A 25,937-nucleotide genomic window follows, 5' to 3' on the forward strand; every position below is an offset into this window, starting at 1 on the left:
TCCCTGCCTTCAAAGGGTGGGCCCAGATGAACCCCTGGGCCCCACACGTGTGCAGAGGGCAAGCCCAGTGAGAACCTGGGGCCCCACACATATGCAGAGATCAGGCCCAGATGAAGTCCTGGGCCCCACACGTGTGCAGACAGCAGGCCCAGATGAAGCCCTAGGGCCCCACGTGTGTGCAGAGGGCAAGCCCAGTGAGAACCTGGGCCCCCACATGTATGCAGAGATCAGGCCCAGATGAAGCCCTGGGGCCCCACACGTGTGCAGAGGGTGAGCCCAGATGAAGCCCTGGGGCCCCACACGTGTGCAGAGGGCAGGCCCAGTAAGACCCTGGGGCCCCACACGTGTGCAGAGATCAGGCCCAGATGAAGCCCTGGGGCCCCACACATGTGCAGAGGGTGGGCCCAGATGAAGCCCTGGGGTCCCACATGTTGCAGAGAGCAGGCCCAGATGAACCCCTGGGGCCCTACATGTGTGCAGAGAACGGGCCCAGTGAGCCCCGGGGGCCCCATGTGTGTGCAAACCCCAGCTGGACAGCAGGGAAGGGAAGCCTGGCTGCAAGTTCCCCACCAATAGCTGAGAGTTTGCTCTAAAGTAATTTTTTCCTTAAACCAAAAAGGAATGTGAATACGTGAACAGGAGTATTTAGGAATCAGCGTGAACATTCAGTGCCTGTGTGGTGTGAATGCCCAGATGCATTCTTGCACCTGAATGCTGTTTCAGTGCTTGTCACCTGTGACGTTCTCTCTCCACAGCCGCCCCAGGCATTCTGAAGCTCTGGCCCTTTCTCAGAAGACCATAATGCTCCTGAAACATGACCAGAGTTCAGGTGCTGCCGGAAGAGAAGCAACCAGAGTTCAGTTTAAGTGTCCAGACGTGTGTGAATGTGCACTTGTGTTGCTCCACGTTGGGAGCTACGCACTCTCTTTGACAAGAGAACGATTTTGGCCTAATTCCTTCTTTGCTGAAAGCTGTGCTGCCCCCAGGCTATCTCAGGGCCCTGCCGGGTGCACCCTGCTCCTCGGGACTGTCTCCCGGGCTGTGTGGCCCCGTGCACCTCCCCATCCTCAGCCCGGGTATGGAGCCCACATGCTCCTGCCACGGGCACCACGAGGCGGGTTCGGGGGCTGCCCTGCTGTATTTTAAGGCCACTGCCCTCCTCCAGAAGGAGATGTACTGACAACAGGAGATGAGAACTCCCTTCCCTGAGACAGTGGGTGCCCAGTGAGCAGAGAGACATCGGAGAGGGGGTGCGCCAGGCTCCCCAGGGACTTCTCATTCCAAGCTCAGCTTAAAGCCAAAAATGTTAACTGGTGTGGACAGCAGTTTAAGATGGTTTCCCAGTGTTTTCTCATCTAACTAGCGGGGGGTGGGGGGCGCGGGGATTGGGTGAAGGGGGATGGAAATGTGATTTTTGCTTAAAGGAAAGGTTTGGCTAAGTGCAGGGAGTCAAGGGCTCATTGGCTGAGGGAGGCTCGGCCCGTGCCCTCAGTGTCCAACGCCAGCACGCTCCTGCCACGGTCTCGGAGAGCACCCTGTGCTGGTGCAGGCCTGACAGGTGTGGAGTGATGGTGTTAAAACGCCAGTCCTGATTCAACAGGCCTGCTTGGGGGATGCACAAGTAGTGCATGTGTAGGTGCTGGGCCCCGAGGCCTGAGGGTCCACCTGTGGGTAAGTGCAGGGGCAGAGCCTCGGAAGACCCAGGCTGAGCACAGGGCATGAGCAAACGGCAGCAGGAAGGCTCCTGTTGGGGCCCCGCTGCTCATGGCACCAACGGCAGCCGCCCGGTGACTGGTGCTCTGCAGGTCACACTGCCCCGTGAAGCTTGTAAACCACAGAGCAGATATTTCATTCACACAAGGCTCAGAGAGGCCAAGGAACTCACCAGAAACTACAGATGTTAGTGCGCTTTGCCTGAGCCTGGTCTTCTGGTCCCGACTCAGTGTAAGGGTGAGAGAGAGGAGGGGGCGGTGCCCTGACCCTTGGTCTCAGGGGCTTGTGAGGCTGGCCCAGGCCCAGGGGAGCTGGCAGCGCCATGTTCATTCTGTCTGAGCACAGCTTCCTACCTGCTCCCCCAGCCTCTCGGGGGTGGTTTGGGGCGTGGTGGCTGGCAGGCAATTCCTGTCCTCATCAAAATCTCATGGACATTTCCATTGGGATGGTGTTGACCACACTTAAATGTTAGAGGTAGAAGCCCTTCTCCGTTGAAGCCCAGACAGGTGTTTAGTTTACATGGACGGGGGACAGTGACCCACCTGCCTCGAGGCGGAGTGGGTCGTGGCCCTGGCAGCTTCCTCAGGCTCTCTTTTCTGTGATGTCCTCCAAACGCAGGTCTGTCCAGCCTGGTCTCGGAATTGTGGCCGATGGTGGAGGAGACCTGCACTGCTTCTCTTTGTTCAGTCACTTGCTGGTTCGCTTGAGAAATGCTTGTTCATCTCAGTAGGCGCTCTGGGACCCAGGCAGGACGCACAGACCCGCCCTGAGTCTCAGAAATGCTAGTTGGTGGTGTTGACAGTTGGGAAATCGGCCGTAAGCACTAGCGTGGGTGCTCATGGTGCTACGTTTGGGGAGGAAACAGGCCCTTCCGGTGAGGGGTGAGGGTCACGTCCTGGGAAGGTGTCCCAGAGACGGATGCAGAAGCCCAGGTGCGGGGATTGCTGCATGCGGGGAGGGGAGTCTGGCGGGGCCAGCACATGTACAGGAGAGAAGGCACAGCCGCTGTGTGACCGGGGCAAGCGTGGCATGCGCTGCAGTGAGGGGGGCAGACAGAGCCGCAGACGCAGGCCCAGGCTGTCCGTCCGCTTGGTGCTGCCGTACAGCGACTGGTTGGCTCAACTAGCCCTGGAGCTGCTGGGCTGGTCCCAACATGGAGCATTGCAAGCATGTGGATGCCATGCTGTGGACTCCATCCTGCGGACGTGGCGGGGATCTCGCCAGGCGTTCTGGGCGAGCAGTGATGGGTGTCAGGGAGGGTGGACAGGCCACGGTGGGGGCTGCTCAGGGGGCTGCCATCGTGGCTGTCCAGGTGATCGTCATAGCCTGGGGCGTGGCTGTGGGTGGAGATGAACAGGCCCAAGGGAGCGAGGGGGCTTAGGGAGGCTGGGGATGGGCAGCTGCTCCGGGGTTGGGCCCCCAAGGGCTTGCTTTCTGGGTCGGCCTCTTCCGCAGTGGGCTGTACCACGTTGAAGGCAGACTGAACGGGGCTGGCCCTGCTGGGACCCAGCTTTGCAGACGAGGTGCTCAAGTCTGTCCATGAACTCGGAACTGACTCCCAGGAACTAGACTTGTGATGATTAACATCCAATTTAGATATCCAATTTATTAATTTATTGTGAAAGAGAAAATACTAGGTTAATAGAGACTAATTTTATCCCCTAACCAGGCTGTCTTTCATTACCGGATTTTTGGGAGCCTTAATGGACACAATGCTCTGAGTCAAATATATCTCAATAAAGCTGAGAAAAAGAGTGAAGCATCTTGTGAACTGGTCCTGAGGCATCACCCTGCCCTCCTGACGTGGGACTGGGGTCTGGGGGCGGGGGTGGTGGTCCTGACAGATGCTGTTGCTGTAGCACCCAGGAGCATCTGCGCAGCCTGCAGCCGCGGAGGTCTCTGTTTGGCCCCCGGCAGCCACCCCGGTGTGTGCTCCTCTGCCCACACTGGCTCTCTCAGGGTGCATTTGTTAACCTTTGTTAATCAGGCTTCTCCCTGGCGATGGTTCCTGCAGGGCTTTATTATTTATGGCGTGCTGGCTCCCCAGGTCTGTCCCAGCAGGGACCCCCACTCCAACTTGTGCTCATGTTGCTGCTGCTTAGAGACAGACCGTGAATCCCAGTGTCTGGGCACTGCTGTGTCTTGTTAAAGTTTAGAGGATTCCTCAGCCTTCAGGGGAGTCACGTGTGCAAAGCCAAGGGGCGTGTCGAGCACAGGTGGCTTGGGCATCAAGGGAGATCAGAGCTGTTGATGACCTGACGCCCTGCACACCAGCATCTAGTCTTGAAAACAGGGAAACACTAAGACACAAAATCCTGTGATCCCACGTTAGGTGACCCCTCCCATGCTGACACTGAGTTATTAATAATTTTATCAAGAATGTGCTTTCAACATGCCTGTATTTATAGATGTGCTTAACAAGAAATCACCGAGACCTCGGAGGGAAGTTCCTCTTCCCTTTCCTTTTTATGGCCCAGAGGAAGGGAGAAAAAAAAACAGCGGTCTCTGACTTGTCCCTGAGGCTTGAGAACATTCACTGTCCCTTCTGAGGATATATTGGGGTCTCCTTGGGCTGTCAGGGGCTTGAATTCAGGGATGCTGGCTGCATTTCTGGGGTACGTTTGCCCTCTCGTTTCCTCCCAGCTGCAGTGATGGCCTGTGACAATTCGGCCAGGAGCGGGGTTAGCATTCTCTCCCGCCCCCGAGGCCCCCACCTCGACAAGGGCTGCAGGGCTGGGCTGGGCTCACTGTCGATGGCTGAACACCTGCAGGTATGGGGTATTTTGGCCCCAGGTGAGGTCGATTACCAGGAGATAGCCGTCTGCAGTTCCCTTTCCTGAAGCCTCTGGTTCAGTTTGAGAGGATGTGAGGGGCGGCATCAATTGGCAAGGGAGCCAGGTTGCCTGTGTGTGGGTGGAGCCTGACAGCGTCCTTCGTACCAGGCCTGTTTAGGAGACCCGGGCATGGCGGGGGGCTGAATCTGGGGGAGCAGCCCCTCCCGGGGTGGCAGAATGGTTCTGGAGACAGTGCGGGTCAAGCCAGGGGCGGTTGATGAGCTGAACCCAGGCAGGCGCCCAGCTCAGGTGCTCTGTTCACACAGCTCTGCGCTTCCCTCAGAGTCCACTCGCCCCCAGACGCGGCCAGGCTGGCACAAAGAGGAACCATGCTCCCTGGCGAGCGGGCCTGCTCTGTCCTGTGCCAGTCACTCTGGGTTTCCCCAGGGCACTGATGGCAGCGTGTTTAGAACATAAGAATCAAGAGGCCTCCACGTGTGCCCCAGAGAAATACCACCTTCTGCTTTGCAAAGGGTGCGCCCTTCATGGCAAGAGGCCGCAGGCACCCAGCTTCCTCAGAAGGGTGTCCAGAGAGGCCCCTCCTGTGGGATGTTCCGTTCCCCGGTGTGTGTGCAGCACGCAGCGGCCGTGACAGGCCGGCAGGCAGGAAGGCTTGAGGCCAGCTCCGTGTTGGGGGCACAGGGGGCGTCCTGGTTCCCACGGCACAGTGTCCCCTCCTGCCACGTCCACCGCCGGGAGCTCGGAGCTGCGGGTGCAGATGTGTAGTCAGGGTGGCGGTGGTGCGGGGTAGGGAGAGTGCGGCATGGGCTGGAAACCAAGCAGCCGGCGGGGTCCTGGAGTCTCTGGAACACCTGGGGAAGCCCCAAGGAGGCAGCTCCCTCCTGTGGAGAGCCTCTCCGTGGGGAGACTGGCGTGAAGGAAGCGCCCCTGGAGAGCTGGGGTGGGGCTGGCTGGCGCCCTGCTGCCCTAGGGACCCCCTTGTGCACCCCGCCTCCTGTCTGGAGGACAGCATGGCCAGCCTCTGGACGGTCAGCGGTCACTGAGCACTTTGTGTCTGATGCTTTCCTGAAGTCACACCCTCTCAGCAGTCTCGTCACAGGGATTTTACTATTATCCCCAGTTTTTGGATGAAGAGGCCAGATTCTAGGGAACTTGAGTGTTGCCCAGTCTCAGGTCAGAAAGTGGCCATGTGAGCCTGGGGCCCTGCAGCCTGACCAGCCGCTCCAGGGTCGCCTCCCTTCTGAACACCAGCATCCCTGGAGGCGCAGGCATCCCTGCTGACACGCTCTTAGGAGGCCATGTGGGGAGCGGCCAGCACCTGGTGAGACCAGAAGTACAGAGGGCTGCATCCCGTCCTGACTCCCAAACCCGAAGTGCAGCCACCTGGCGGGCATCCTGCTCGCTGTGGGCCAGACTCTGTCCCCCCGGCCAGGCCCTCCACAGGGGAGGGCCAGAGACTCCGTGACAGGACGGAGGACGCGCCCCCAGCTTCCAAGAAGTGTAAGTGTGGGCAGTTGGTGCTGAAAGTGGATCCCAGAGAGAGGAGCCTGGTCGCCTGCACGCTCTGCCCCAGCAGCGTGGTGCTGGGAACCGGCCTGTGACTCACCGCCCTCATCTTTAGAAACTGTCCCTGAAGCGTCCGTGCCTCCTGGTGGGACCCCGACCTGTACTTTCCCGCGGCCCACCTGGACGAATGACCCCCTCCGAGGGAAGGCCAGCGGGGTCAGGAGTCATCTGACGTCTGCTGGGAACCGTGCCCTGCCCCATGAAGGTGGGGCAGGACCTCGGTCAGGCCCCGGTGCCCACCTGCACAGGTGCCTGGGACTGCCTGGGGGAGGGGAGGAGCGCGGCTTGGCAGCCCTGCCTTCAGAGGCTTTTCGGTTGATCTGGGGACATATCACTCCAGAATGTTCTGTGAACAAACATGCTTAGAAGCACAAGTGCAGGCCAAGAGGGCCCCCAGTGCAGGGTATGCTGGCTGTGGATGGAAGCCGAGGGAGGGGGCAGTGAAGAGCATGCAGGGCAGGCGTGGGGGGACAGCTGGGCGACCTGGAGGCAGACGTGTGGAGGCTGTGACTCACGAGCAGGGTGGGCTGGAGGCGGGGACAAGAGCTGCTGTGGGGGTGGGTGTCCCATGGGACGCCCACAGCCCCCTTCCCAAAGACCAATCCACCAGGAAAGGTGGCGTGCGCAGGTAGGTTCCTGGAACCTTGACCTGGTGGTGGGCAGTGCTGGTTTGGCTTCCCCAGAGCAGAAAGTGTCAGGGGCCAGAGGTGACTGGCGGGGCAGCCCCTGCAGACAGAGGGCTGTTGGGCCGCAGAGGTTCGGGTGGGGGACGCCCAGGAGAGAGCGTGGGGCACCCTGGCGTCACCTGGTGCTGAGGTATGACCCTAGGAGGAACTTCTGCACAAAGTGAGTCCCCGTCAGGGCTTCCGGGACTCCTCACCCAAACTCCAGGCTCCAGTCCTGGGGCTTCCGGGCCGTGTGGTCACTGGGTGCCCCTGGTGACCTGAGTGCCTGCCCCTCACCCAGTACCAGGACTTGGGTCCAGGGTCCTTGTGCCCCGCCCACAACCCCGCCACTCCCGATAGAGGGGGAGACACACCGGCTACAGAGCAGTGATGACACGTGCCTCGTAGTAATGAACAACCACAGTTCATCTGTCTTTCGTTACCACCGGGAGCCAGCAATCCTAAACCATACAGGTGCTAAAATACTCCTCCTCCCAAATTTCTGTGGTTGATCTAAGTCTCAGTAACCACTGTGTGTGCTGTAGTTTTAATAATATAATGGCAACCTCAGACGTGGTTGTTTTAAGTACATATCCTTTAATTAACAATGTCTTCTACATGGACGTGAACATGGAGAACTTCCACCTAACAGCCAGCACGCGCAGAGAGAATACGCTGCCTTCGTCTTGTCCTTTTCTTTTTCAGTGAATTCAGAAAAAGGCTCCCCTAGTGGCTCAGACACTAATGAATCCACCTGCAATGTGGGAGACCTGCATTCGATTCCTGGGTTGGGAAGGTCCCCTGGAGGAGGGCATGGCAACCCACTCCAGTGTTCTTGCCCGGAGAATCCCATGGACAGGGGAGCCTGGTGGGCTACAGTCCATGGGGTTGCAAAGAGTCAGACACAACTGAGCCACTAACACTTCTCATTCAGAAAGACTTGGGATCTGAGCCCCATGGGGACAGTTTGGTCTCTAACATGCAGAGTAGATTTGAAGTAATCAAGGGCAGCCCCGCTGCACAGTTACCTACCTAAACAACATTGGGACTGGGGGGCATTTGAAAGCCACCAGAATTGCTCCCAAAGAAGCACAGTAGCTGCTGTGCTCGGTCATGGCCGACTATTTGTGACCGTTTGGACTGTAGCCCACCAGGCTCCGCTGCCCACAGGTTCTCCAGGCAAGAGCACTAGAGTGGGTTGCCATGTCCTCCTCCAGGGGGTCTTCCCAACCCAGGAATCGAACCCAGGTCTCCCACATTGCAGGTGGATTCTTTACTGTTTGAGCCTCCAGGAGAGAAGTGTGGACTTGCTGTTAATGGAATTTGACATCAAATGGGATTTCTGAATCTCCCAATCTTATCCTTTTAACACTTCTCCTATTTGTTACTTAACATGAAAGAAAAATTTCAAAATTAAAGAACGAGTGGTCTGTGATCAACGATGCGTAAAGACAGGCTGAAAACCTGACATGAAGAGAAATTTAGCTTTGACACAATCACCTACAAATTTGCCAAAGTTAAGACTTTAAAACAAATTATGATTACTCATTAATGTGACAGACCAACACAGAGATATATATACGCATTTTCCCATTTTTCAAAATACATTTTTATTGCAATTGAAAGTATTAGTCCATGGCTTTTTCTATCCTTTTTACTGTGACGTTTATTTTAATTTTGTTCCCGTTTACTTATTGGTATGATGATAAATATAAAATTCAATAAGAAGTTTTTTACAGCACGTGTTTCTCTCCTGTCCCGTATTCTTTTTTGTTTCATTTCGTGACCGTTACTGGCTATCACGTGGAGACTCCTGGTCGTCTGTGCTGTGTTAGGGATCCTAGGCCAAGACTGTCAGGGTTACTGCGGCCTGTGGTGGCGGGGGGAGGGGGCCAGTCCCATTCTGATCTGTCTTTTTCATATTTCCTAATAACTGGGGTGTGGCCAACGTGCTTCCATTTCACTCTCTGTAGAGGCTCCAGTGAAAAGACTGAACAGTCTCTGACTTCTCCCATGTCTGTTTTTTCTGGCCCTTTCTTCAAAGACAGTTGCAGTGCACTGTTGCTCTCTGAGGGCCCTGGAGAGAAAGCTCTCTGTTTCCTGAGCAGCGTTCTCCTGTGGTGTCCCTTCCACTCAGAGACTCGGGTACAAAAACGTGCATTTCACAAGAGGCTCAAGTGCAAAAACCTACGTTTCACAAGAGGCTCAGGTACAGAAACGTTCATTTCACAAGAGGCTCAAGTACAAAAATGTTCATTTCACAAGAGGCTCAAGTACAAAAACATTCATTTCACAAGAGGCTCAAGTACAAAAACGTGCATCTCACAAGAGGCTCAAGTGCAAAAACCTACGTTTCACAAGAGGCTCAGGTACAGAAACGTTCATTTCACAAGAGGCTCAAGTACAAAAACACACATTTCACAAGAGACTCAGGTACAAAAACGTTCGTTTCACAAGAGGCTCAAGTACAAAAGCACATTTCACAAGAGGTGAACAGAGGCTGAAGGACCCCCTCTCTGCTATCAGTGCATCTTCAAATTGCCACCTCTCCCAGTGCATTTCAGAGACTCAGATATATAATCATTCTACATACATACAACTTCCTATCTCCTCTACTGCAAAAATCACAAAGCCCTTCTGTTTGCTGTTGGAACCTAATTTAAGTGTTTATGAGGCTTTGATGAATACCAGCCATAAAGCATGCCTTTCCTGGGACTTCCCTGGTGATCCAGAAATAAAAATAAATATCTTTAAAAAAATTTTAAAAGCATGCCTTTCCTCTTGGTCAGAAATTATCAAATGCATTTCTTCTTTTTTTAATTGAAGTTTAGTTGATTTACAATATTGTGTTGGTTTCAAGTATACAGCAGAGTGACTCAATTTTATATATTGATGCTTTTAAAAATTTATTTTCCATTATAGGTTATTACAAGATACTGAGTAGAGATCTCTGTGCTGTTTGGTAAATCCTTGTCCCTTACCGGTGCGTTTCTAAGGAAGTGGGTACAGCCTAGGCCAGGGGACCCTCAGCTCCTTGGGGGTGGGGCCTGGCCCATAGTAGGAGCTTGAGTCCACCCACTCCCCACCCCAAACCCCTCCTTGGGTGCCCCTCGGGTCAGCAAGCCCCCAGGCCCCAGCTCCTGCCCCCCTTGTCCCCAGACCCCAGGGGACAGTCTGTCCTTTGCCCTGCTCCTGGAGTGTGGGCTGAGCCATCATCGGAGGACAGGACCCCCTGCTCCTGCCCACTCGCCCAGTCCCAGAACTGTGCTCAGGGCCTTGTTTGCATGCAGCTAGCACCATGGGAACTGCGGGAATCTGAGCAGGACCCAGTTCAGCCCACCCGGAGCACCAAGCCCGCCGTGTGCCCACATCGTTCATTTCTGAGCCCTTTCTTTAAGAAATAAATACATAAAAGTCAAATGTTTTGAGAATTGAATTTTAGCCTCTTTCTTCTTATCAAGGCCTCACAAAAAGGCAATGGCAACCCACTCCAGTACTCTTGCCTGGAAAATCCTATGGACGGTGGAGCCTGGTGGGCCGCAGTCCATGGGGTCGCTAAGAGTCGGACACGACTGAGCGACTTCACTTTCACTTTTCACCTTCATGCATTGGAGAAGGAAATGGCAACCCACTCCAGTGTTCTTGCCTGGAGAATCCCAGGGACGGGGGAGCCTGGTGGGCTGCCGTCTATGGGGTCGCACAGAGTCGGACACGGCTGAAGCGACTTAGCAGCAGCAGCAGCAGCAGCAACACCACTAGCACCTGAGTCTTGTTTTGTTTTGCTTCTCAAGCTGAAAGTACGATTCTGCTGACATGTTTCACGTTTGTATCTTCTCTGTAAGCCAATCAGTCAAAACCACTAGTGGCCCCAGTGTGCCCACGGCCCTGGGCCAGGCCCCCGCCCAGCCAAGCCCATGGGTCTGCCGAGGGCACAGGCTGCTCTGTGCACAGAAAGGCCTGTGCTAGGGTCTCCTCTGGGATTCCTTCTGCAGCCAAAGCCCAGCTCCACTTCTCCGACTGCAGATGCGTTCTTGTGGCTGGGATTTTTACACACAGCTACGTATTTCTTACAATGTCACTGACCTTCGTCTTGTCCCCTTTCACTCTGATCCATGCACTTGCTATCTGATAGCCCTGTTCTGTTTCCTGGATTTCTTCATTCATTGCCTTTCTCACAATTTATATCCATTTCTCAGAAAAGGGTGATGCTGATTGCTGTGAAACTAGCTCTGGACAAAGTTCATGGAACCAGCTGAAACGGTTGCTTAAAGCCACGTTTCTTCTCTCCGGAGAGGCACGGCTGGTCCTGGCACTGCACACCTCTCTGCAAAAGACGCGGACAATGTCAGCGGCGGGAATGCTGAGCTGCCCCAGGCTCGGCGCCAGGTGCTCTGCTGCGTCACTGCGTGCAGACGTGCCTGCTTTATGGCGGCACCCCTTTTCTCCAGGTTTCTCGGGGAAAAGTCTACAGTCTAGGTTGTCTCTCAACAGGTTCTTCCTGAGATTATGAAAATTTATCCACCCCCCACCCCGCCCATAAAAGGCATCTACAATGGCATTCAGAAAAGTACTTTGGCTTGGTCAATTCATTTTGCTTCGCAAAATGCTCCCATGCAGAGAGCACCTGCAGGCTCACCTATTCATCTTCCCAGCAGAGCTGCGTAGTGGCCAGCACCGGCGTTCAGGCAACCTGGAACTCAGGTCCGACTCCTAGTCCAGTGCTCTTTGCTCTACAGCACGTCAGAACCAACGGGCTCTCCGTGTGAGCAAAACAAAGATGACCGCCAAAATAATTTGGGCACAAAGGTTGAAGCAGTGTTGCCATGTGACACAGCCAGGTCCCAGCGGATTGATTTATGATTTAATAAAGCAGAATTGAATCACAGAATCGCAGGCTGCAGTTACCTGGTCTCCACATGATCCACTCACATAGGAAAGTGTCATTCCTGGAGGAATGAGGCTCTGAAACTGTCTTGAGGCTTGTAGACTGGAGCTGGTTGTGTCACTGACGAGGCCCAGAGAAGCCAGTGGGTAGAAGGGCAGCAGGTAGAGAGGGGTCTGCTGGGGGCACTTCGGGAAGAACCGAGGCAGAGGCGCAGACAGTAAGCTAGAGGGGAGCGGCAGCGGGCAGGCGGCCCGGGAGCCAGAAAGACAGGGAGGGGGAGTTGGTCTAGCGGAGGGACGGACCAGGAGCGGGGCCCGCGGTCCTGGGGGCTGCCCAGGAGGAGTGCAGTGTGCTGCCATCGTGCTGGACAGGTCAGCGTGAGTCACACATTCTCCAGCAACTCTAGACCAGTGGCGGCTCCTCAGTCTCCACCGAGGCATCAGACATACCTCAACATACCTTTAAGACCAGAGACTTGGTCTCCTCTTATCCAAAATTCTTTTACCCTAAAACTTAAAAAAAATAGATCTCAGGTCCATGGAAAAGAACTGACTTTTTCAAGAGAAAATTTGAGTAGGAAAGGAAACCATGGGGCAGTTGAAAAGTAGTTACAACAACCTATCTGAAGCGGCAATGGCAACTATTTTCATGGACAAGGGTTAAGTATGGTGGTGACTACATCTCTGATTCTCTTCGCTAGAATAAACCTAGCTGAGTTGTTGAACCAGTAACCCTGCCTCCCGCTTTGGTTTCTGTAAGTTTATAACTTGAAGCGTAGAAAGCGAGTCACCTAGCTTGCATCACTTGGGCGGTGAGGACCATGCTGCTCACTCTGGTCATGGCACTCGACAACTGTCAACATTTGGAAAGAGAACTTTCAAAATTACTCCTGAAGCTTATCTTTATGTATCTGTCCAAAAGAGGTAGGCAAGGAAGCCCCGACTCTGGGTCTGCTCTGGCAACGTCGCCTTCTCCCCCAGCGTTAGAACGTGCTTGTTTTTGCGTGTTCGTTGCCCGGACCCTACTCGGCAAAGCCCCCTGTGACGCTGTGTGTATTTCACAGGACACGCGTGAGGCAGCCTCTGTCTTTCACCGTCCGTTGTTGTGGCTGATCCGCAAGTCAAAGAGAACACTCTACATGACACTTTCTAGGAAAGCAGTGGGGTTTAATCGGTAGGTCAGCATCCTTCCTGCCCTCAGCTCACTTTGGAGGTTGGGCCTAATCAGAATTATTGATCATTCATTCAGTTGCTTTTCCTGAGACGTTGGCAGGCGTTGTTGGGTGAACCTCCTCCTAGCGCCTTCCATCGGGGCTGGTGTGAGTTCCCATGTCCTCAGTTTGCTGGCCTTCAAGTAGGGACAGGACTTCTCAGAATTTCACTGTCTTGTAACATATCAGATGTAGAATCATTAAAACAGAAAGTTATCTTTTTGCGTGAGAGGCCTTGGGGGAAATTTAAATTGTTAAATTTAAATTGAAAATGAAATCATCTCTTCTCTTCCACAAAGTCCCCACAGCTTCCAGCGAAAGGAGGTGGGGGATGAATTCAGTATCAGCACCTTTATCCAACACAATGAAGTGTTGGGATAATTTACCCAACAGCCTCCATCTCTAACTCGCTGTTCACGTTTCACAGGTCCATTAGAGCTGAAGATTCTAGAAATGTCAAGTGCTGCCTCATGGAGGGTTGAATATGTATTGGGTATTTATGGTAGGCAATTATAACTTCACCAGGAAGGCTCCAAACCCCTGGGAATAACCAGGATTCCAGGTAAGGGAGAGTATTTCTGTTCCCCAAGAAGAGGCCCCAGAATTGTTTGAATAGCAACAGTAGCTGTTGTTTAACACATAGCAAAGGAGATAGGCTTCTTTTTTCTTTTTTTTTCACTGTGGCAGAGCTTTGAGTCTGCCATGGGGGATTCTGGGGGCTTTCAGGCCTTTTTCCCCTTTGCATCTCATGTCACAGTGGGCATGCTCCATCACGAATGCCCCCCCACCCCGTGAAGAATGCACAAGGTCCTCCAGGGCAGACCCCGCTGGTCGCCTGTCTTCTTCGTGGCCAGGTTGGACATGGGTGGCCATGCGTGCACGTTGTTTTCCATAGAAGACGCACATAAGCACTGACTACACAGCCCGTTGAGTTGCATCAGCTGCTAACAGACGGTGCAGCTGTTTGACCGGCAAAAACATCTTGCTCGCTCTAACGGTCACTGTGGTCAGCGGCATGCTGGGGACTGGCCTCGGTTTGGGGGACCACGGCCCAGAGCCCAGGGAAGTCCCTGGGACGGGGCTGCCATCCTTCTGCAGTGCGTTTACCCTCCTATTGTTTTGTGTTTTTTTCCATTTTTTAAAAACAGCTTTATTGAGGTCAGATTTACATACTGTAGACGTCGCTTGTCTGGAGCGTTCATCTCAGTGAGGCTGAGAACCCAACCTGGCTGTGCAGCCGTCACCTAAAGCAGATGCGCCGTTCCCACCAGCCCGCAGCCCCCACCCACCCCGCTGCCCACCCGTGCACTGGCGTTCCCTGTGAACTGCCTTGCAGAATGTGCCACATAAACAGGCCCATGCAGTGTGTGACCTCTGGGTCTGGTGTCCTTCCTGGCATAAAGTTTTGAGAGTCATACATGGTGTAGCATGTGCTGCTGTTTCTTCCCTTTTTATTGAACAGCCTTTGTTTTAGTTTAGTTTTGTTTTGCTTTTTACCAGAGTTAAGGATTCACCGATAGTTCTCCACCGGGATGTCTGGGGGCACAGTGCTGTCACGTGTGGAGGCAGGCTGCTCCCAGCATCTGGTGGAGAGGCTGGCGATGCTGATAAACAAGCCCAACAGCAAACGCGACCTGTGCCAACATGCCAGCGGTGCTGAAGCTGAGACTCCCTGAGCTGAGCCTCAGGAAGCATCCTCTCACCCTCGAGGCACACGTTCAAAGCCAAGCATCGCCTGCGTACCACGTATCACTGACGTTCTGTTTGTCTAATTTACATGTATGTTTAAAACACAAACTCATTTGTAAAACTGATACTCTTTTACCATTTGGGAAAATTTTGCAATCTCCAAAAATATTATTCGACAGGCTGCATTGTCCACCAGGGAGAAAGAGGAGGAAGAGGAGTACACAGTTCTCGTTTCCTGGTTGAGGTCTCAGTACAACTTGGTTCTGAAAATTTATTGACAGAAAAGGGGCAAATGGTGTGGCTTGTATAGCTTAAATTCTAGGAGCTTCAAGAATCGTTGAGGGCTTATAATAAAGGAATTTAATAAAGGACATTAAGTTTACTTAGGGAAACATTGCACCATAATTTCTGTGGCATAACAGCGTTATCTACTCTGGTTATACTTTTCCATTTCATCTCCAGACCTTTGAATCTCAATGTTATTCTTAACATTAATGAATAAAGTTTACAAGGAGTTAGACAGATCCAAAAAACAAAACTGAAGACTTTCTTATCACCCAGCCTAACACCTCTCTTGAGAAAAGGAAATCAACCAGAATGGAAATACTTTGTTTTCCCTGAGACTAGGGTCCTTGCTTGACTTTCCCTCTCAAGCGGTTGAGGTGCCAAGAGATGGGACTGTCTCTTGGTCCCTTTGAGCTTCGTGTGGTGATGAGTAGGAAACAAGGTTCTCTGGAGCTTAGTAAAGCAAGAGGGGACTCAAGTGCTGCGACTGGAAAAGCCGCCCCAGCAGGGGCACCTCTGGGTATCTGGCAAATAAGCAGTGTGCTCCCGCCACGCTGGGTGGCTTCTCGCTCAGACCTCAGACCACTCCTGTGTCCCCGCAGGCGAGGCAGGGCGCGGGGCAGGCTGGGTGGGGTCTCCTGGAAGCTCGCCTGCTTTCTGACCTCCCGTATTGCCCCTGGGTCTCATCAGCTCCTCCTGCCTTCACGTCAGAACTACGTGGTGGAGGTAAACTGAGGGCAAATGCAAACATACACGTGCTGCTGTGCACACATGTATGCACACGGGCGCATGTGTGGCCACATGACACACACATGTGCGCGTGCACAGTACACGTGGTCACGGCACAGGTGCACACATGTATGCACACGTGTGCACACGGGCACATGTACAGACACATGACACATGACACATGACACACACGTGCATGCGCACACAGTATGCATGAGCACGGCACAGGTGCACACATGTGTGCACACATGTGTGCACACGGGCACGTGTACAGACACATGACACATGACACACACGTGCGTGCGCACACAGTACGCATGGGCACGGCACAGGTGCACACATGTATGCACACGGGCACGTGTACAGACACATGACACATGACACACGCGTGTGCGTGCACACAGTACGCGTGGGCACAGCACAGGTGCACACACATTCCTCAGAATGACCATAAGCACTGTGGAGACACAGGCATCACCCTCAGGTAGTTATTTTGTGTCTGTGTTACAGTTGAGGACCCAGGCTCAGAGAGGTCGAGTGATTTTAACAGGGCCACACAGCTGGTAAGTAGTGGAGATTAGAATGGAGTTTTCTCTAAATACAAATTCCCAAAAGAGAAGCAGTACTAAAGGAGATCTGGCCTTTAAAATCTGTACCCAACATAAACAGACCAGATGATGACAAGCATTTATATCTCCCGGTTCTAGAGGCAGAAGTCCAGGGTCAAGGTGTCAGCAGATGTGGCATCTGGGGAGGCCCCTTCCCGGTTCACAGACCTCCATCCTCGCTTGTGTCCTCTTGCGGCGGAAAGGCCGAGGCAGCTGCCTGGTCCCCTCTGCTGCTGCTGCTGCTAAGTCGCTTCAGTCGTGTCCGACTCTGTGCGACCCCATAGATGGCAGCCCACCAGGCTCCCCTGTCCCTGGGATTCTCCAGACAAGAATACTGGAGTGGGTTGCCATTTCCTTCTCCAATGCATGAAAGTGGAAAGTGAAAGTGAAAAGTGAAAGTGATCTGTGGGGATGCTAATCCCATTCCTGAGGCTCCATCCTCAGGACCGATCACTCCAACCCCCAAGTCCCAGCCTCCTAACACCTTCACCTTGGGGGCCAGGGCTGCAGACGTGAATGCCTGTGGCACTGACCCTTCAAACGGCCGTTCTGGGCAGCTTACCCGTGGGCACCGACGCTTCAAACGGCCGTTCTGGGCAGCTCACCCGTGGGCACTGACTTCCTGTAAGGTTAGCACTGCACGTTCCTCACCTGGAAAGGCGGCGGACACAAGGCTTGTGTTTAGAGTGAGGAGGCTCTGCCATTTCTATCCGCTTGCTCTTCATTCCTGCCGCCTTCAGTCACAGTTTCTTGCTAATAGTTCTTTGGGGGCCTGTCTGCTCAAATCCACATACAGGGCTCTGCAGTGCCCATGCTGGTCACCTCTAGGAGGGGCCACTATCACTCTCTTGGCTAAGCGAGGAGTCAGCTCATTTGTTTAAAGTGAAGTCGCTCAGTCATGTCCGACTCTTTGTGACCCCATGGACTGTAGCCCACCAGGCTCCTCCATCCATGGAATTTTCCAGGTCAGAGTACTGGAGTGGGCTGTCATTTCCTTCTCCAGGGGATCTTCCTGCCCCAAGGATCAAACCCAGGTCTCCCACATTCCAGGCAAACACTTTACCGTCTGATCCACCAGGGAAGCCTTTGTTTAGACTTTGCGTTAAAACAGACAGAAGTTCTGGCATACCCATCTGGAGATCTGCTAAGAACACACAGCTGGCCTGCGGTGCTCTGGCCCCTAGAAGGGAGCTGTGCAGTGGCGGGTGCTGACACAGGCTCACTGGGAGAGAGAAGGAATTTGGACAGAAGTCACCTTCCTGTCAAAGACTAACAGGGCCAGGTGATAAACCTTCGGGTGGAGCTAAGCCTCGGAGCTCCGTCTAGTCTAGGGGGCGGGGTGCTCAGGCAGCTTTCCAGACTCCCACATGTGCCTCATGGAGTCTGAGCCGTGAAGTGGTGCCTCTGGATGGGCAGGGAGTAATGGGGGGCCAGGGGGAGACTCGGGGTGTAAACTCTGCTTTCTGTGCTCTCACCTCCCAAAGTGAATCGGGGGCCAGGCTGACACAGACAGCACGTGTGCCCTGTAAGCTTGCCTCACACCTTCAGCACCGGGGCCCTAGGAGTCCGCCAGGAGCCCTGGGTACCACCCTCACACAGAGGTGGGGTTCACTCAGGCCTTGTCTTAGAGAAGTCCGGTATCAGAGTGTCTCACAATAATAAAGATACAAGTAAAAGTGCTTCATTTTAGGTGAATTCAACAGTCACGCTCAGGACGGTGTGTCGCCCTCCAACTCGCTCCTGGGGCTGCCCGCCCCCAGCTCTGGATGCCCCAGTTCTGGACGCCCCCAGCTCTGGATGCCCCCGGGCTCTGGAGGCCCCCAAGCCCTCAACGCCCCAGCTCTTGATGCCCCCAGCTCTGGATGCCCCCAAGCTCTCGACACCCCAGCTCTGGACGCCCCCAGCTCTGGACACCCCCAGCTCTAGACCCTCCAGCTCTGGACGCCCCCCGGCTCTGGACACCCCCAGGCTCTGGACGCCCCCCACCTCCCCGGCTCTGGACGCTCCCTGCTCTGGATGCCCCCAAGCTCTCGACACCCCAGCTCTGGACGCCCCCAGCTCTGGACACCCCCAGCTCTAGACCCTCCAGCTCTGGACGTCCCCCAGGCTCTGGACGCTCCCAGCTCTGGACGCCCCCAGCTCTGGATGCCCCCAAGCTCTCGACACCCCCAGTTCTGGATGACCCCCAGCTCTGGATGTCCCCAGGCTCTGGACGCTCCCTGCTCTGGACGCCCCCAGCTCTGGATGCCCCCAAGCTCTTGACACCCCAGCTCTGGACGCCCGCCACCACCACCCCCGCCTCCCCCGTGGGCTTGTGTGTCCCCCACGAGCATGCAGAGGAGCCCTGACGACCTGTTGCCTATGTGCCCTAGCGGCCCTGCCCGCCGATGTCCTAAGACACACCTGTCCTGAGTCCTGGCTGCTCTGACAGCGCTCAGGGTGACTTACCTTCTCCTGGACTCTGTTTCCTTACCAGCTACTTTTAGAATTATGAGACGCTTGATTCCTAGTTTCCGGCTCCCCAGGCTGGCAGAAGCTGGAACTGCCTAAAAGCCTGATTCCTTCTGTGTCCCACATGCAGGCTTGGCTCCAGAGCAATTTGCGGGCAGGGGTGGGGGGAGGGGGATGGGCGAGGGTGGGGTGAGGGGTGGATAAGGGTCGAGGTGGGGGCTGAGGGGCACCTCTGCCAGGGATGGACGCAGGGGCCTCGCTCGAGGAGGTGTGGATTGGGCACAACTGTGGTTGTGAAACAAGACTCAGAAACAGTCAAGTTCAAGCCCCACCGCCCCAAGGGCTGATTCCAGCAAGATGACCTGCTGTGGGCGAAGTGGGGGAAACTACCCAGGAACCCGAGATGAGATGCGTGGGGCCAGAAACCTGGCCGGCTTGAGGAAGAGAGGGAGGAGCTGAGAACACAGTGGCGGCACAGGAGCCCGGCCACTCCCACCTCCAGGCAAACGCGCCTAATGTGAGCGGCCAGCAGACAGGAGCTTCCAACCTATGGATTACAACTGTTGGGTCCTAATCTATGGAACAAAGTAAGCGTCCATGAGTCCACAGTGATGGATATAAACACATAAATAGATAAGCAAAGGACAGAGCCAGGCAGCTCCTCCTTACAGAAGAATTCAAGCCAACAAACGTGGAAAAAATGAGGAAAGGGCCGAATCACCAACAGGCAAACTTCACAGTAAATGACATTGCAGGAAAGATCTGCTCGTGGACACAAGTCAGGGGACTTTGAGAGGAAAATAGGATGTTTTCATAGTCTCTTATGAAAGATACGTCTTATGATAAGACAGGCAACTTATCGCTCCCCAGAGATTGATCAGTTTAAAAGAAAGAAAATAACCGCACAGTCCGAATCGTGGAGAGCACCCGCAGCTGTGGTAACCGGTGAGGAAGGCCCATCTCCAGGAAGAAGAGGCACCCCGAGGTGATGCTCGCAGAGGACCACGCACATCTCTATGGGATTCCTGCCGAAATGCGCCACCTCAACCACTCTGCACTGAGGAAACACCAGGCAAGTCCTCACGCTGACACTTTCTACAAGAGCATGAGCCCAAGGGCATGCAAGACAAGGAAACGTTGAGAAACCATAGAAAAGTTCTAATGATCTGCTCTCCTAAAAAACAAAGAGATGATGAGGGTTGAGATGCAGAGAAGCTCGTGAGCCTGGCCTGAGCTTGGCCTCACCTGGGAGCCTCGCCAGTCCAGGGCAACGTGGCCCCAAAGTCTCTGTCGGGATGAAATGAGGCGTGAGGGAAAAGCACCTGAGTGTGGAGGTGGAGACGGACAGTTAAGATGGTACAAACGCAGATGTCTGTTTTTTTTTTTAATTAATTTAGTCTTATTTGAAAAACTGCCTGAATTCTTGAATTCTTGTTGCCTGCCTGAGAACTTGCTTCGTGTAGAGCACTATTGTAAGTCCTTGGAGAAAGAAAAGAATTAGAAAACACGATCCTTACCCTTAGAACCTCGGGGGAAATAAGGCATCGCAAGATGAAGATACAAATCAAAGATTAAAATATGCCTATAATCATTAACCACACACTTGCCTCAACTACAGCACTTGCTAACTCTAGTCGTCAGCCTCCAACTTGCGAGTGGTTGGGGGTTAAATCGCTGTCTGCACGTCTTTGGCAGCGCTCAGCCTCTGCTGCTGAGTGCAGCCTGTCTGCAGGCGCGGGGCAGCCTTCTCGTGCGGTGGTCTTCCTCATTGCGCAGCGGGTGCTCGGGGGCATGTAGACTGCAGTATGTGCAGAGCGCAGGCTCGGAAGTCCTGGAGCACTGGGGGCTCAATCGCCCCAGGACATGTGGGAGCCTCCCAGATCAGGGGCGAACCTATGTCTCCTGGGTTGGCAGGTGGATTCTTAACCACTGGGCCACCAGGGGCGCCCTAGCGTGCGGTTGTTTGAAGATGGTGCCAACCTGCCAGTGCCGGCCTCACAGCCCAGGGAGTGCCATGCATGTTGTTAAAGGTACTCAGGAATATTTGATCCATGAATAAAATGTCTGACAATTTCTAAAAATGCTTATGATGAGTGGATAAAGAAATGTGTTATATACATACATGGGAATTGTTTGACATGATGGACGGACCTTGACGATGGTTGTTGTACTCGGTGAGGTGGGCAGATGCTGAACCCAGGGAGGAGGGCAGACCTCGTACCTGGGGAGGCGGGCGGATGCAGGACAGATCCTGTGTGGCCTCACTTGTGTGCAGAATCTCAAGTTGTCACACTCACAGCAGAGGGGAGAAGAGTGGCCGTGGAGGCCAGAGGAGGAGAGCAGGTGATGCTCAGACAGCGCCGGCAGCCGCAGGCACCAGCTGCACGCACAGGTCCTGGAGTCAGTGTTGAGCCTGGGGCCTGCGGCTGACGGCGCCGTGACGCAATTACACTTGGCTGAGGTGATTGGCCTGTATTAAGTGTTCTTGCCGCAGAGTAACAACAACAATAGTAGTAGCAATAGTAATAATAAAAGGGGTGGGAGGAAGCTTTGGGATGGATATGTTTGTGGCCTTGATCACGTCCCAGACGACACTTATTCCCAAACTCAAGTTATATACATTAAGTAGGTACAGCTTTTCACAAGTCATTCAGACCTCAATATAGCAGCTCACAATTTAAATACATAATTAATTGACTTTCAGAAGCCATGCACAGAGACATGAGATGAACTCTGAGGTGGAACTCCTGCTAAGCAAAGGGACAGCCTGTTAAAAGTGAGCAGCACAGACAGGGCCAGTCCAGGAAGACGCAGTCGAGAGCTGTGGGTGAATGCTCGAATTTGGGCTGCAAGGAGAGTATTCTGGGATGGAGCGAGACCTGCCTTTTTCCACAGAAGACACAGTACTCGGGCACGAGGAGACGGAGGTGGTGGAGTTGAGACACATCAGTGAGGTTTGAGCTTCTGGTTAAAGAGAACAGAATAGGCCGTTGGGTCCAAGGTCACGAGGGTGATTGTATCAGGAAGATGGATGTCTCCGAAGTATTTGGTCAGATGATCAGGGCTGATTCGAGAGTACTATGAGGCCAGGAGATGCTGAGAAGCAGGAAAGGAATTTAGCTGGATGCCAGCGGAAGATGAAAGCAATGAAGACAGAGCAGGAGGTCTGAGCCCATTGTGGAGGAGGGGTTGGTCCGCCTCTGCAGGGGAGCCGAGAGGCCCTGAGACTCAGAAAAAGGAGGGGGTGTTGGATTTCTGCCAGGAGAATGTCCTTGGTGGTTTATTAATAAAAGTAGCTTCTTCATGGTGAAGACCAGAGAACCGACGGTCAACTGAGATCGCGTCAGGGGCAGCAGGCTCGCTGTATTTATTACATCTCTGTGCACACATGCTCAGTTGCTCCGTGTCCAACTCTTTACGACCCATGGACTGCAGCCCTCCAGGCTCCTCTGTCCATGGGATTCTCCAGGCAAGAATACTGGAGTGGGTAGCCTTTCCCTCCTCCAGGGGATCTTCCTGATCCAGGGATCGAACCCAAATCTCTATTGTTTCCTGTACTGGCAAGTAGGTTCTTTACCACTAGAGCCACCTGGGAAGCCCAGTAAATCTCTGTATTTCTGCCCAAATACCCAACGCATCCAGAAGACCATCCTGGAATTCTGACAGTGGAATTCTGTGTTTCCCTGCCAAGAGCTTCAGTCCAAGCCAGACTTCAGACAATCCAGGAAAGCATACCAGCGTGAAGATGCATAACTTGCATCAAAGACGTTGGAGGAGAATTTTACAGCAAGAAGAAGGGGAGCGTGGGGCTGGCATAGACTGAGGGGCTAGAAGAACATGCAGGGCAGGAGGTGGCATCAAGCTGTGAGCATCTGGTGTGTGCGGACACCGCCCCGCCCTCACGGGCTGCCCTCCGGAGAGCGAGCGTGGGTGACCGGCCAGAACAGTGACGGGAGCGGAGGCCAATGGTCTCCAACCTGAAGGACCGTCTGACCCAGGGCTGTTCCTGTGCCGTGGTTTTCATGCCGGTCGCACTGGGCTCCGCTCACAGGAGGCAGGTGGCTGAGGGGCTCTGTGTCCCGCCCATCTGTTGACATGGGTGCTCCTAGCACCCCCTGATCTCAAGGGTTCATCCCTAAGGAGAACCCTAGCACCCGCCCCGTCCTGCCTGCTCTCTGTGGGCAGCCCTGTGTGGCAGCTGCCGGCCAGAGGCGAGGTTGGCCCCCTAAGCCAAAGGTTCACCTTGTGGGGACCTCTGACCTCCCGACACGGGCAGGCCACGTGGGGACAGTCGTGGGAGCAGGTCCCTGACCACACGCAGCCAGCTCCCCACTTCCGGGGTGGGGCAGCGTCACAGTCCAGGCTCGGTTTGGGAGAAGAGCCTCCACAGAGCTGCTGCCTCCTCGGGGCACCCCTGCCCTTCCCCCCCGACCCTCTCCTCCCTCCTGCCCCAGCGCGTGTCCTTCCAGGACCTGGAGCCTTGAAGGAAGTCACCTTGGGTGGCTTGCATCAGGGCCACCCCAAAGCTGTGCCAGGAAACCTCCTGGAAGGGAAGTGACAGGACCACGTTGGGGAGCGTGTCCCTCCTGACCTCCACTCCCCAGCCTGAGCGCTCTGGGGTCCCACCATGCCAGAGAGGCTGGAGTACCCCCACCTCATTGCCTACCAGGCTTCTGCCCGCCCCCAGGCTTCTGAGGAGGACTCCACTGCTCTTCAGAGGACAGTCCACCCCAACGGCCCTGACCCCCCGTCCGGCTCCCATCCTCCACCCTGAATGCGGTCACCCTCTGAGCCTGCGTCTTGGCACCCCCAGGCCAAGCAGCGCCCCATCTCTCGCCCGCTGAGCCGGCTCCTCCGACCCCTAGTGCCCCCGCTGTGAAGTGGCCTCCTGATCCCCGGCCCCCTTCTCCCAGCTGTGTCCAGAGTGAGTGGTCCCGGGACCCCAGAGACAAGTGGACAGAAATGCAGTTTCCTGGGCCCAGTGTCCAAGTCTGCACCCTGGACTCCAGTGATGCTGGACAGCCAGGGTCCTGCCCACACAGTGCGGGTCCCACGGCTTCCCTCCCTGAGGCTCTCGTGGGCTTCCTGGCCCTTTCTCCCCGAGTCCCCCTTCGTCCGGACCACGCTCTCCCACAGGGCCCCAGCTCGAACGTCCTTCCCGTCCTCTGTAACACTGACGCCGTCAGGCTCCAGGTCAAACACCATCTTTGTGACGCTGAGTTCCCTCAGTGCCGCCCCCTTCCAGTGGCCTGACCAGATTTCCTCTGGGGGCAGGCGGGCCCTCCTCCTGGGTTCCTAGGAGCCTGGCTCCAGGAACCCCGAGAATCTCAGAAGAAGATCTCTGCAGAGATCCAAGGTATGACTACAGCCTGAAAGGGAGAGTAGGGTCCTTACTTCCGATTTCAGGACCCTGCTTCTACAAGCCCTGCCTCCCACGAGAGGGGCCACAGCAGAATCTTACTGAGAGAGGGGACCCTGAAGTCGCAGGACTGTCCACTGCTGCGAGGGGAGGACCGTCCCTGACCCATGGAGGAGGGTGGGACCTGGACAGGTGCTCGGGCCTGGATCTCTGGGGCACCTGCTTCTGCTTCTCCGAGACCTGGTCCCACAGTGGGGGTTGCAGCCTGTGGCCAAGCCTGGGCCTGAGGTTCTGCTGCTGCAGGTCGAGACACCTGGACAACAGAACAGAAACCTCAGGATGAACAGATGGAGGGACATGGGGGGTTCATGGGGCCTCCTTACAAAGGACTGAAGCACCACCCACTGAGACCTGTGCGTGATTTTCAGGGCTTCAAGAATAAGCTTTTTTTTTTTTCTGAGCATTATCCTGTTAGCTAAGAGAAAAAAACAGCACACTCATCATACTCACTCATACACACTCATCAACTGGATGCTTTGAGATGCAAAGGAAACAAATAAGGACTTTGCTGATGGACCCTGAACTTGATTTTCAAAAGGAAGAAATTTTGAAGTAATTGGGAAATTTCATTGAGCTTTTTTTTTAGTAAACTTTTAAAAAGGATTTTATAAAGATGGAGGCACAGAAGAATGGGTTAGAAGACTTTCATTATCGATGCTACAAAGTCAAGGAACAACAAAAATGTATCCCCCAGAGGGATGACATATTAATTTATAAAATAAAAATTGGTATAAATCACAAACTGGCAAAATGTTAAGCCTCCCGAAGATTCTATGCGGGTCACCCAGAACAAACACCTCGGAGAACAACCTGTAAGAATCCATTCACCACTTGTGACCATCAGGGACGCTGGCAACACTTTGTTCAAGATACAAGCAAAGTGCATGAGCCAAAGAAGTGTAACTAGGGTGTGCACAGCACTGCTCCTGTGAGGCCTTACTTCTGTATAAGCTGGTTCCAGACAATATCGACCGAAAACAGAACAGAATTCAGTGAGCAGAAAGGGACACTCAGGTCCATGGGCTTATCCAAAGTGCCCTGCCTACTGGCTTTGAATGACGATTTTGCAAAGAGCTGAAGAAGCACAACCTTTAGAAGAGAAAGGGATTTTCTGAGGGGAGTTTCAAGACAAATTTCACTTTAAACAGGAGGAAGGACACAGGCTACTTCCGTAACCCATGAGAGCCTCCTGGACACGGGGTACCTAGGAGGAGCTGCTGGGGTCAGACTTCCCAGGGTGCTGGGGGACCACACCCAGCAGAGAGGACAGAAGGCGAGGACAGCCGGACACTGGCAGGGCCAGCAGGGGGAGAGTGGGCACCCGCGGGGACCTCGGTCATTCCCACAGAGCTGCCCTGGCTGCTGGCGTCGGGGCCGCGGCGGGGTAAGCCTTATGAAGACCACCCACTGCAAGCTCTCAAGAAGCTGGACAGCTGCCAGTGTCCAGCCCACCCCTGTCACTCCCCAGGGGCCATGAGCACCCTGCTTGCCTTGTCTCCCTGGCCACACAGACCGTTCAGACCTTTGAAGGCTGGAAGTCCAGCCCCCAGATGGGACTCCACGGGGGGCACCTCCAGCCACCCCTCTGCTCCCGCCATGGTCGCTGGACAAAGGTGAGCTGGGCAGCAAGCGCTCAGATGCGGGAGGCACGGGAGGGCAGGAGGGTGGCTAGGGCGGTGGGCAGCTGTTCCTCAGGACCAGCAGAGCCGGGGATTTGGCACGTGAGGGCCAGGTCCTGGAGGCCTCGCAGAAAGGCCGGTGACAGATCCGAGGCCGGGGGCTGCAGCAAGCTGCGTGGCCTCACGGACCAGCAGGTCCTGTTGGCATCAGTGCCCCAACCCCACTCACGAGTGTCTACCTCTCAGATGGAGCCCTAACACCTGTCTCATTTCCCCACTAGCACGTGGACAGGCAATGGCGCC

The 25,937-nt window shown here is 54.6% G+C and overlaps 1 protein-coding gene across 2 annotated transcripts in view; it reads left to right on the top strand.

The window, feature by feature from the left end:
• Nucleotides 1-7,908, top strand: part of DUSP22 (dual specificity phosphatase 22) — a 53,769-nt gene extending 45,861 nt beyond the window's left edge. The window contains exon 9 of one of the 2 annotated variants that reach the window (XM_070361320.1): nucleotides 756-7,908. In XM_070361320.1, coding sequence (XP_070217421.1) covers nucleotides 756-802 — 47 coding nt within the window. In that variant the 3' untranslated portion in view covers nucleotides 803-7,908. The remainder of the gene's footprint in view (nucleotides 1-755) is intronic. The other variant, XM_070361321.1, reaches the window with a different exon arrangement.
• The last annotated feature ends 18,029 nt before the right edge of the window (nucleotides 7,909-25,937 follow it).

The sequence above is a fragment of the Bos mutus genome, chromosome 23 (genome assembly GCF_027580195.1).
Source record: "Bos mutus isolate GX-2022 chromosome 23, NWIPB_WYAK_1.1, whole genome shotgun sequence".
NCBI classification, from domain to species: Eukaryota; Metazoa; Chordata; class Mammalia; order Artiodactyla; family Bovidae; genus Bos; species Bos mutus.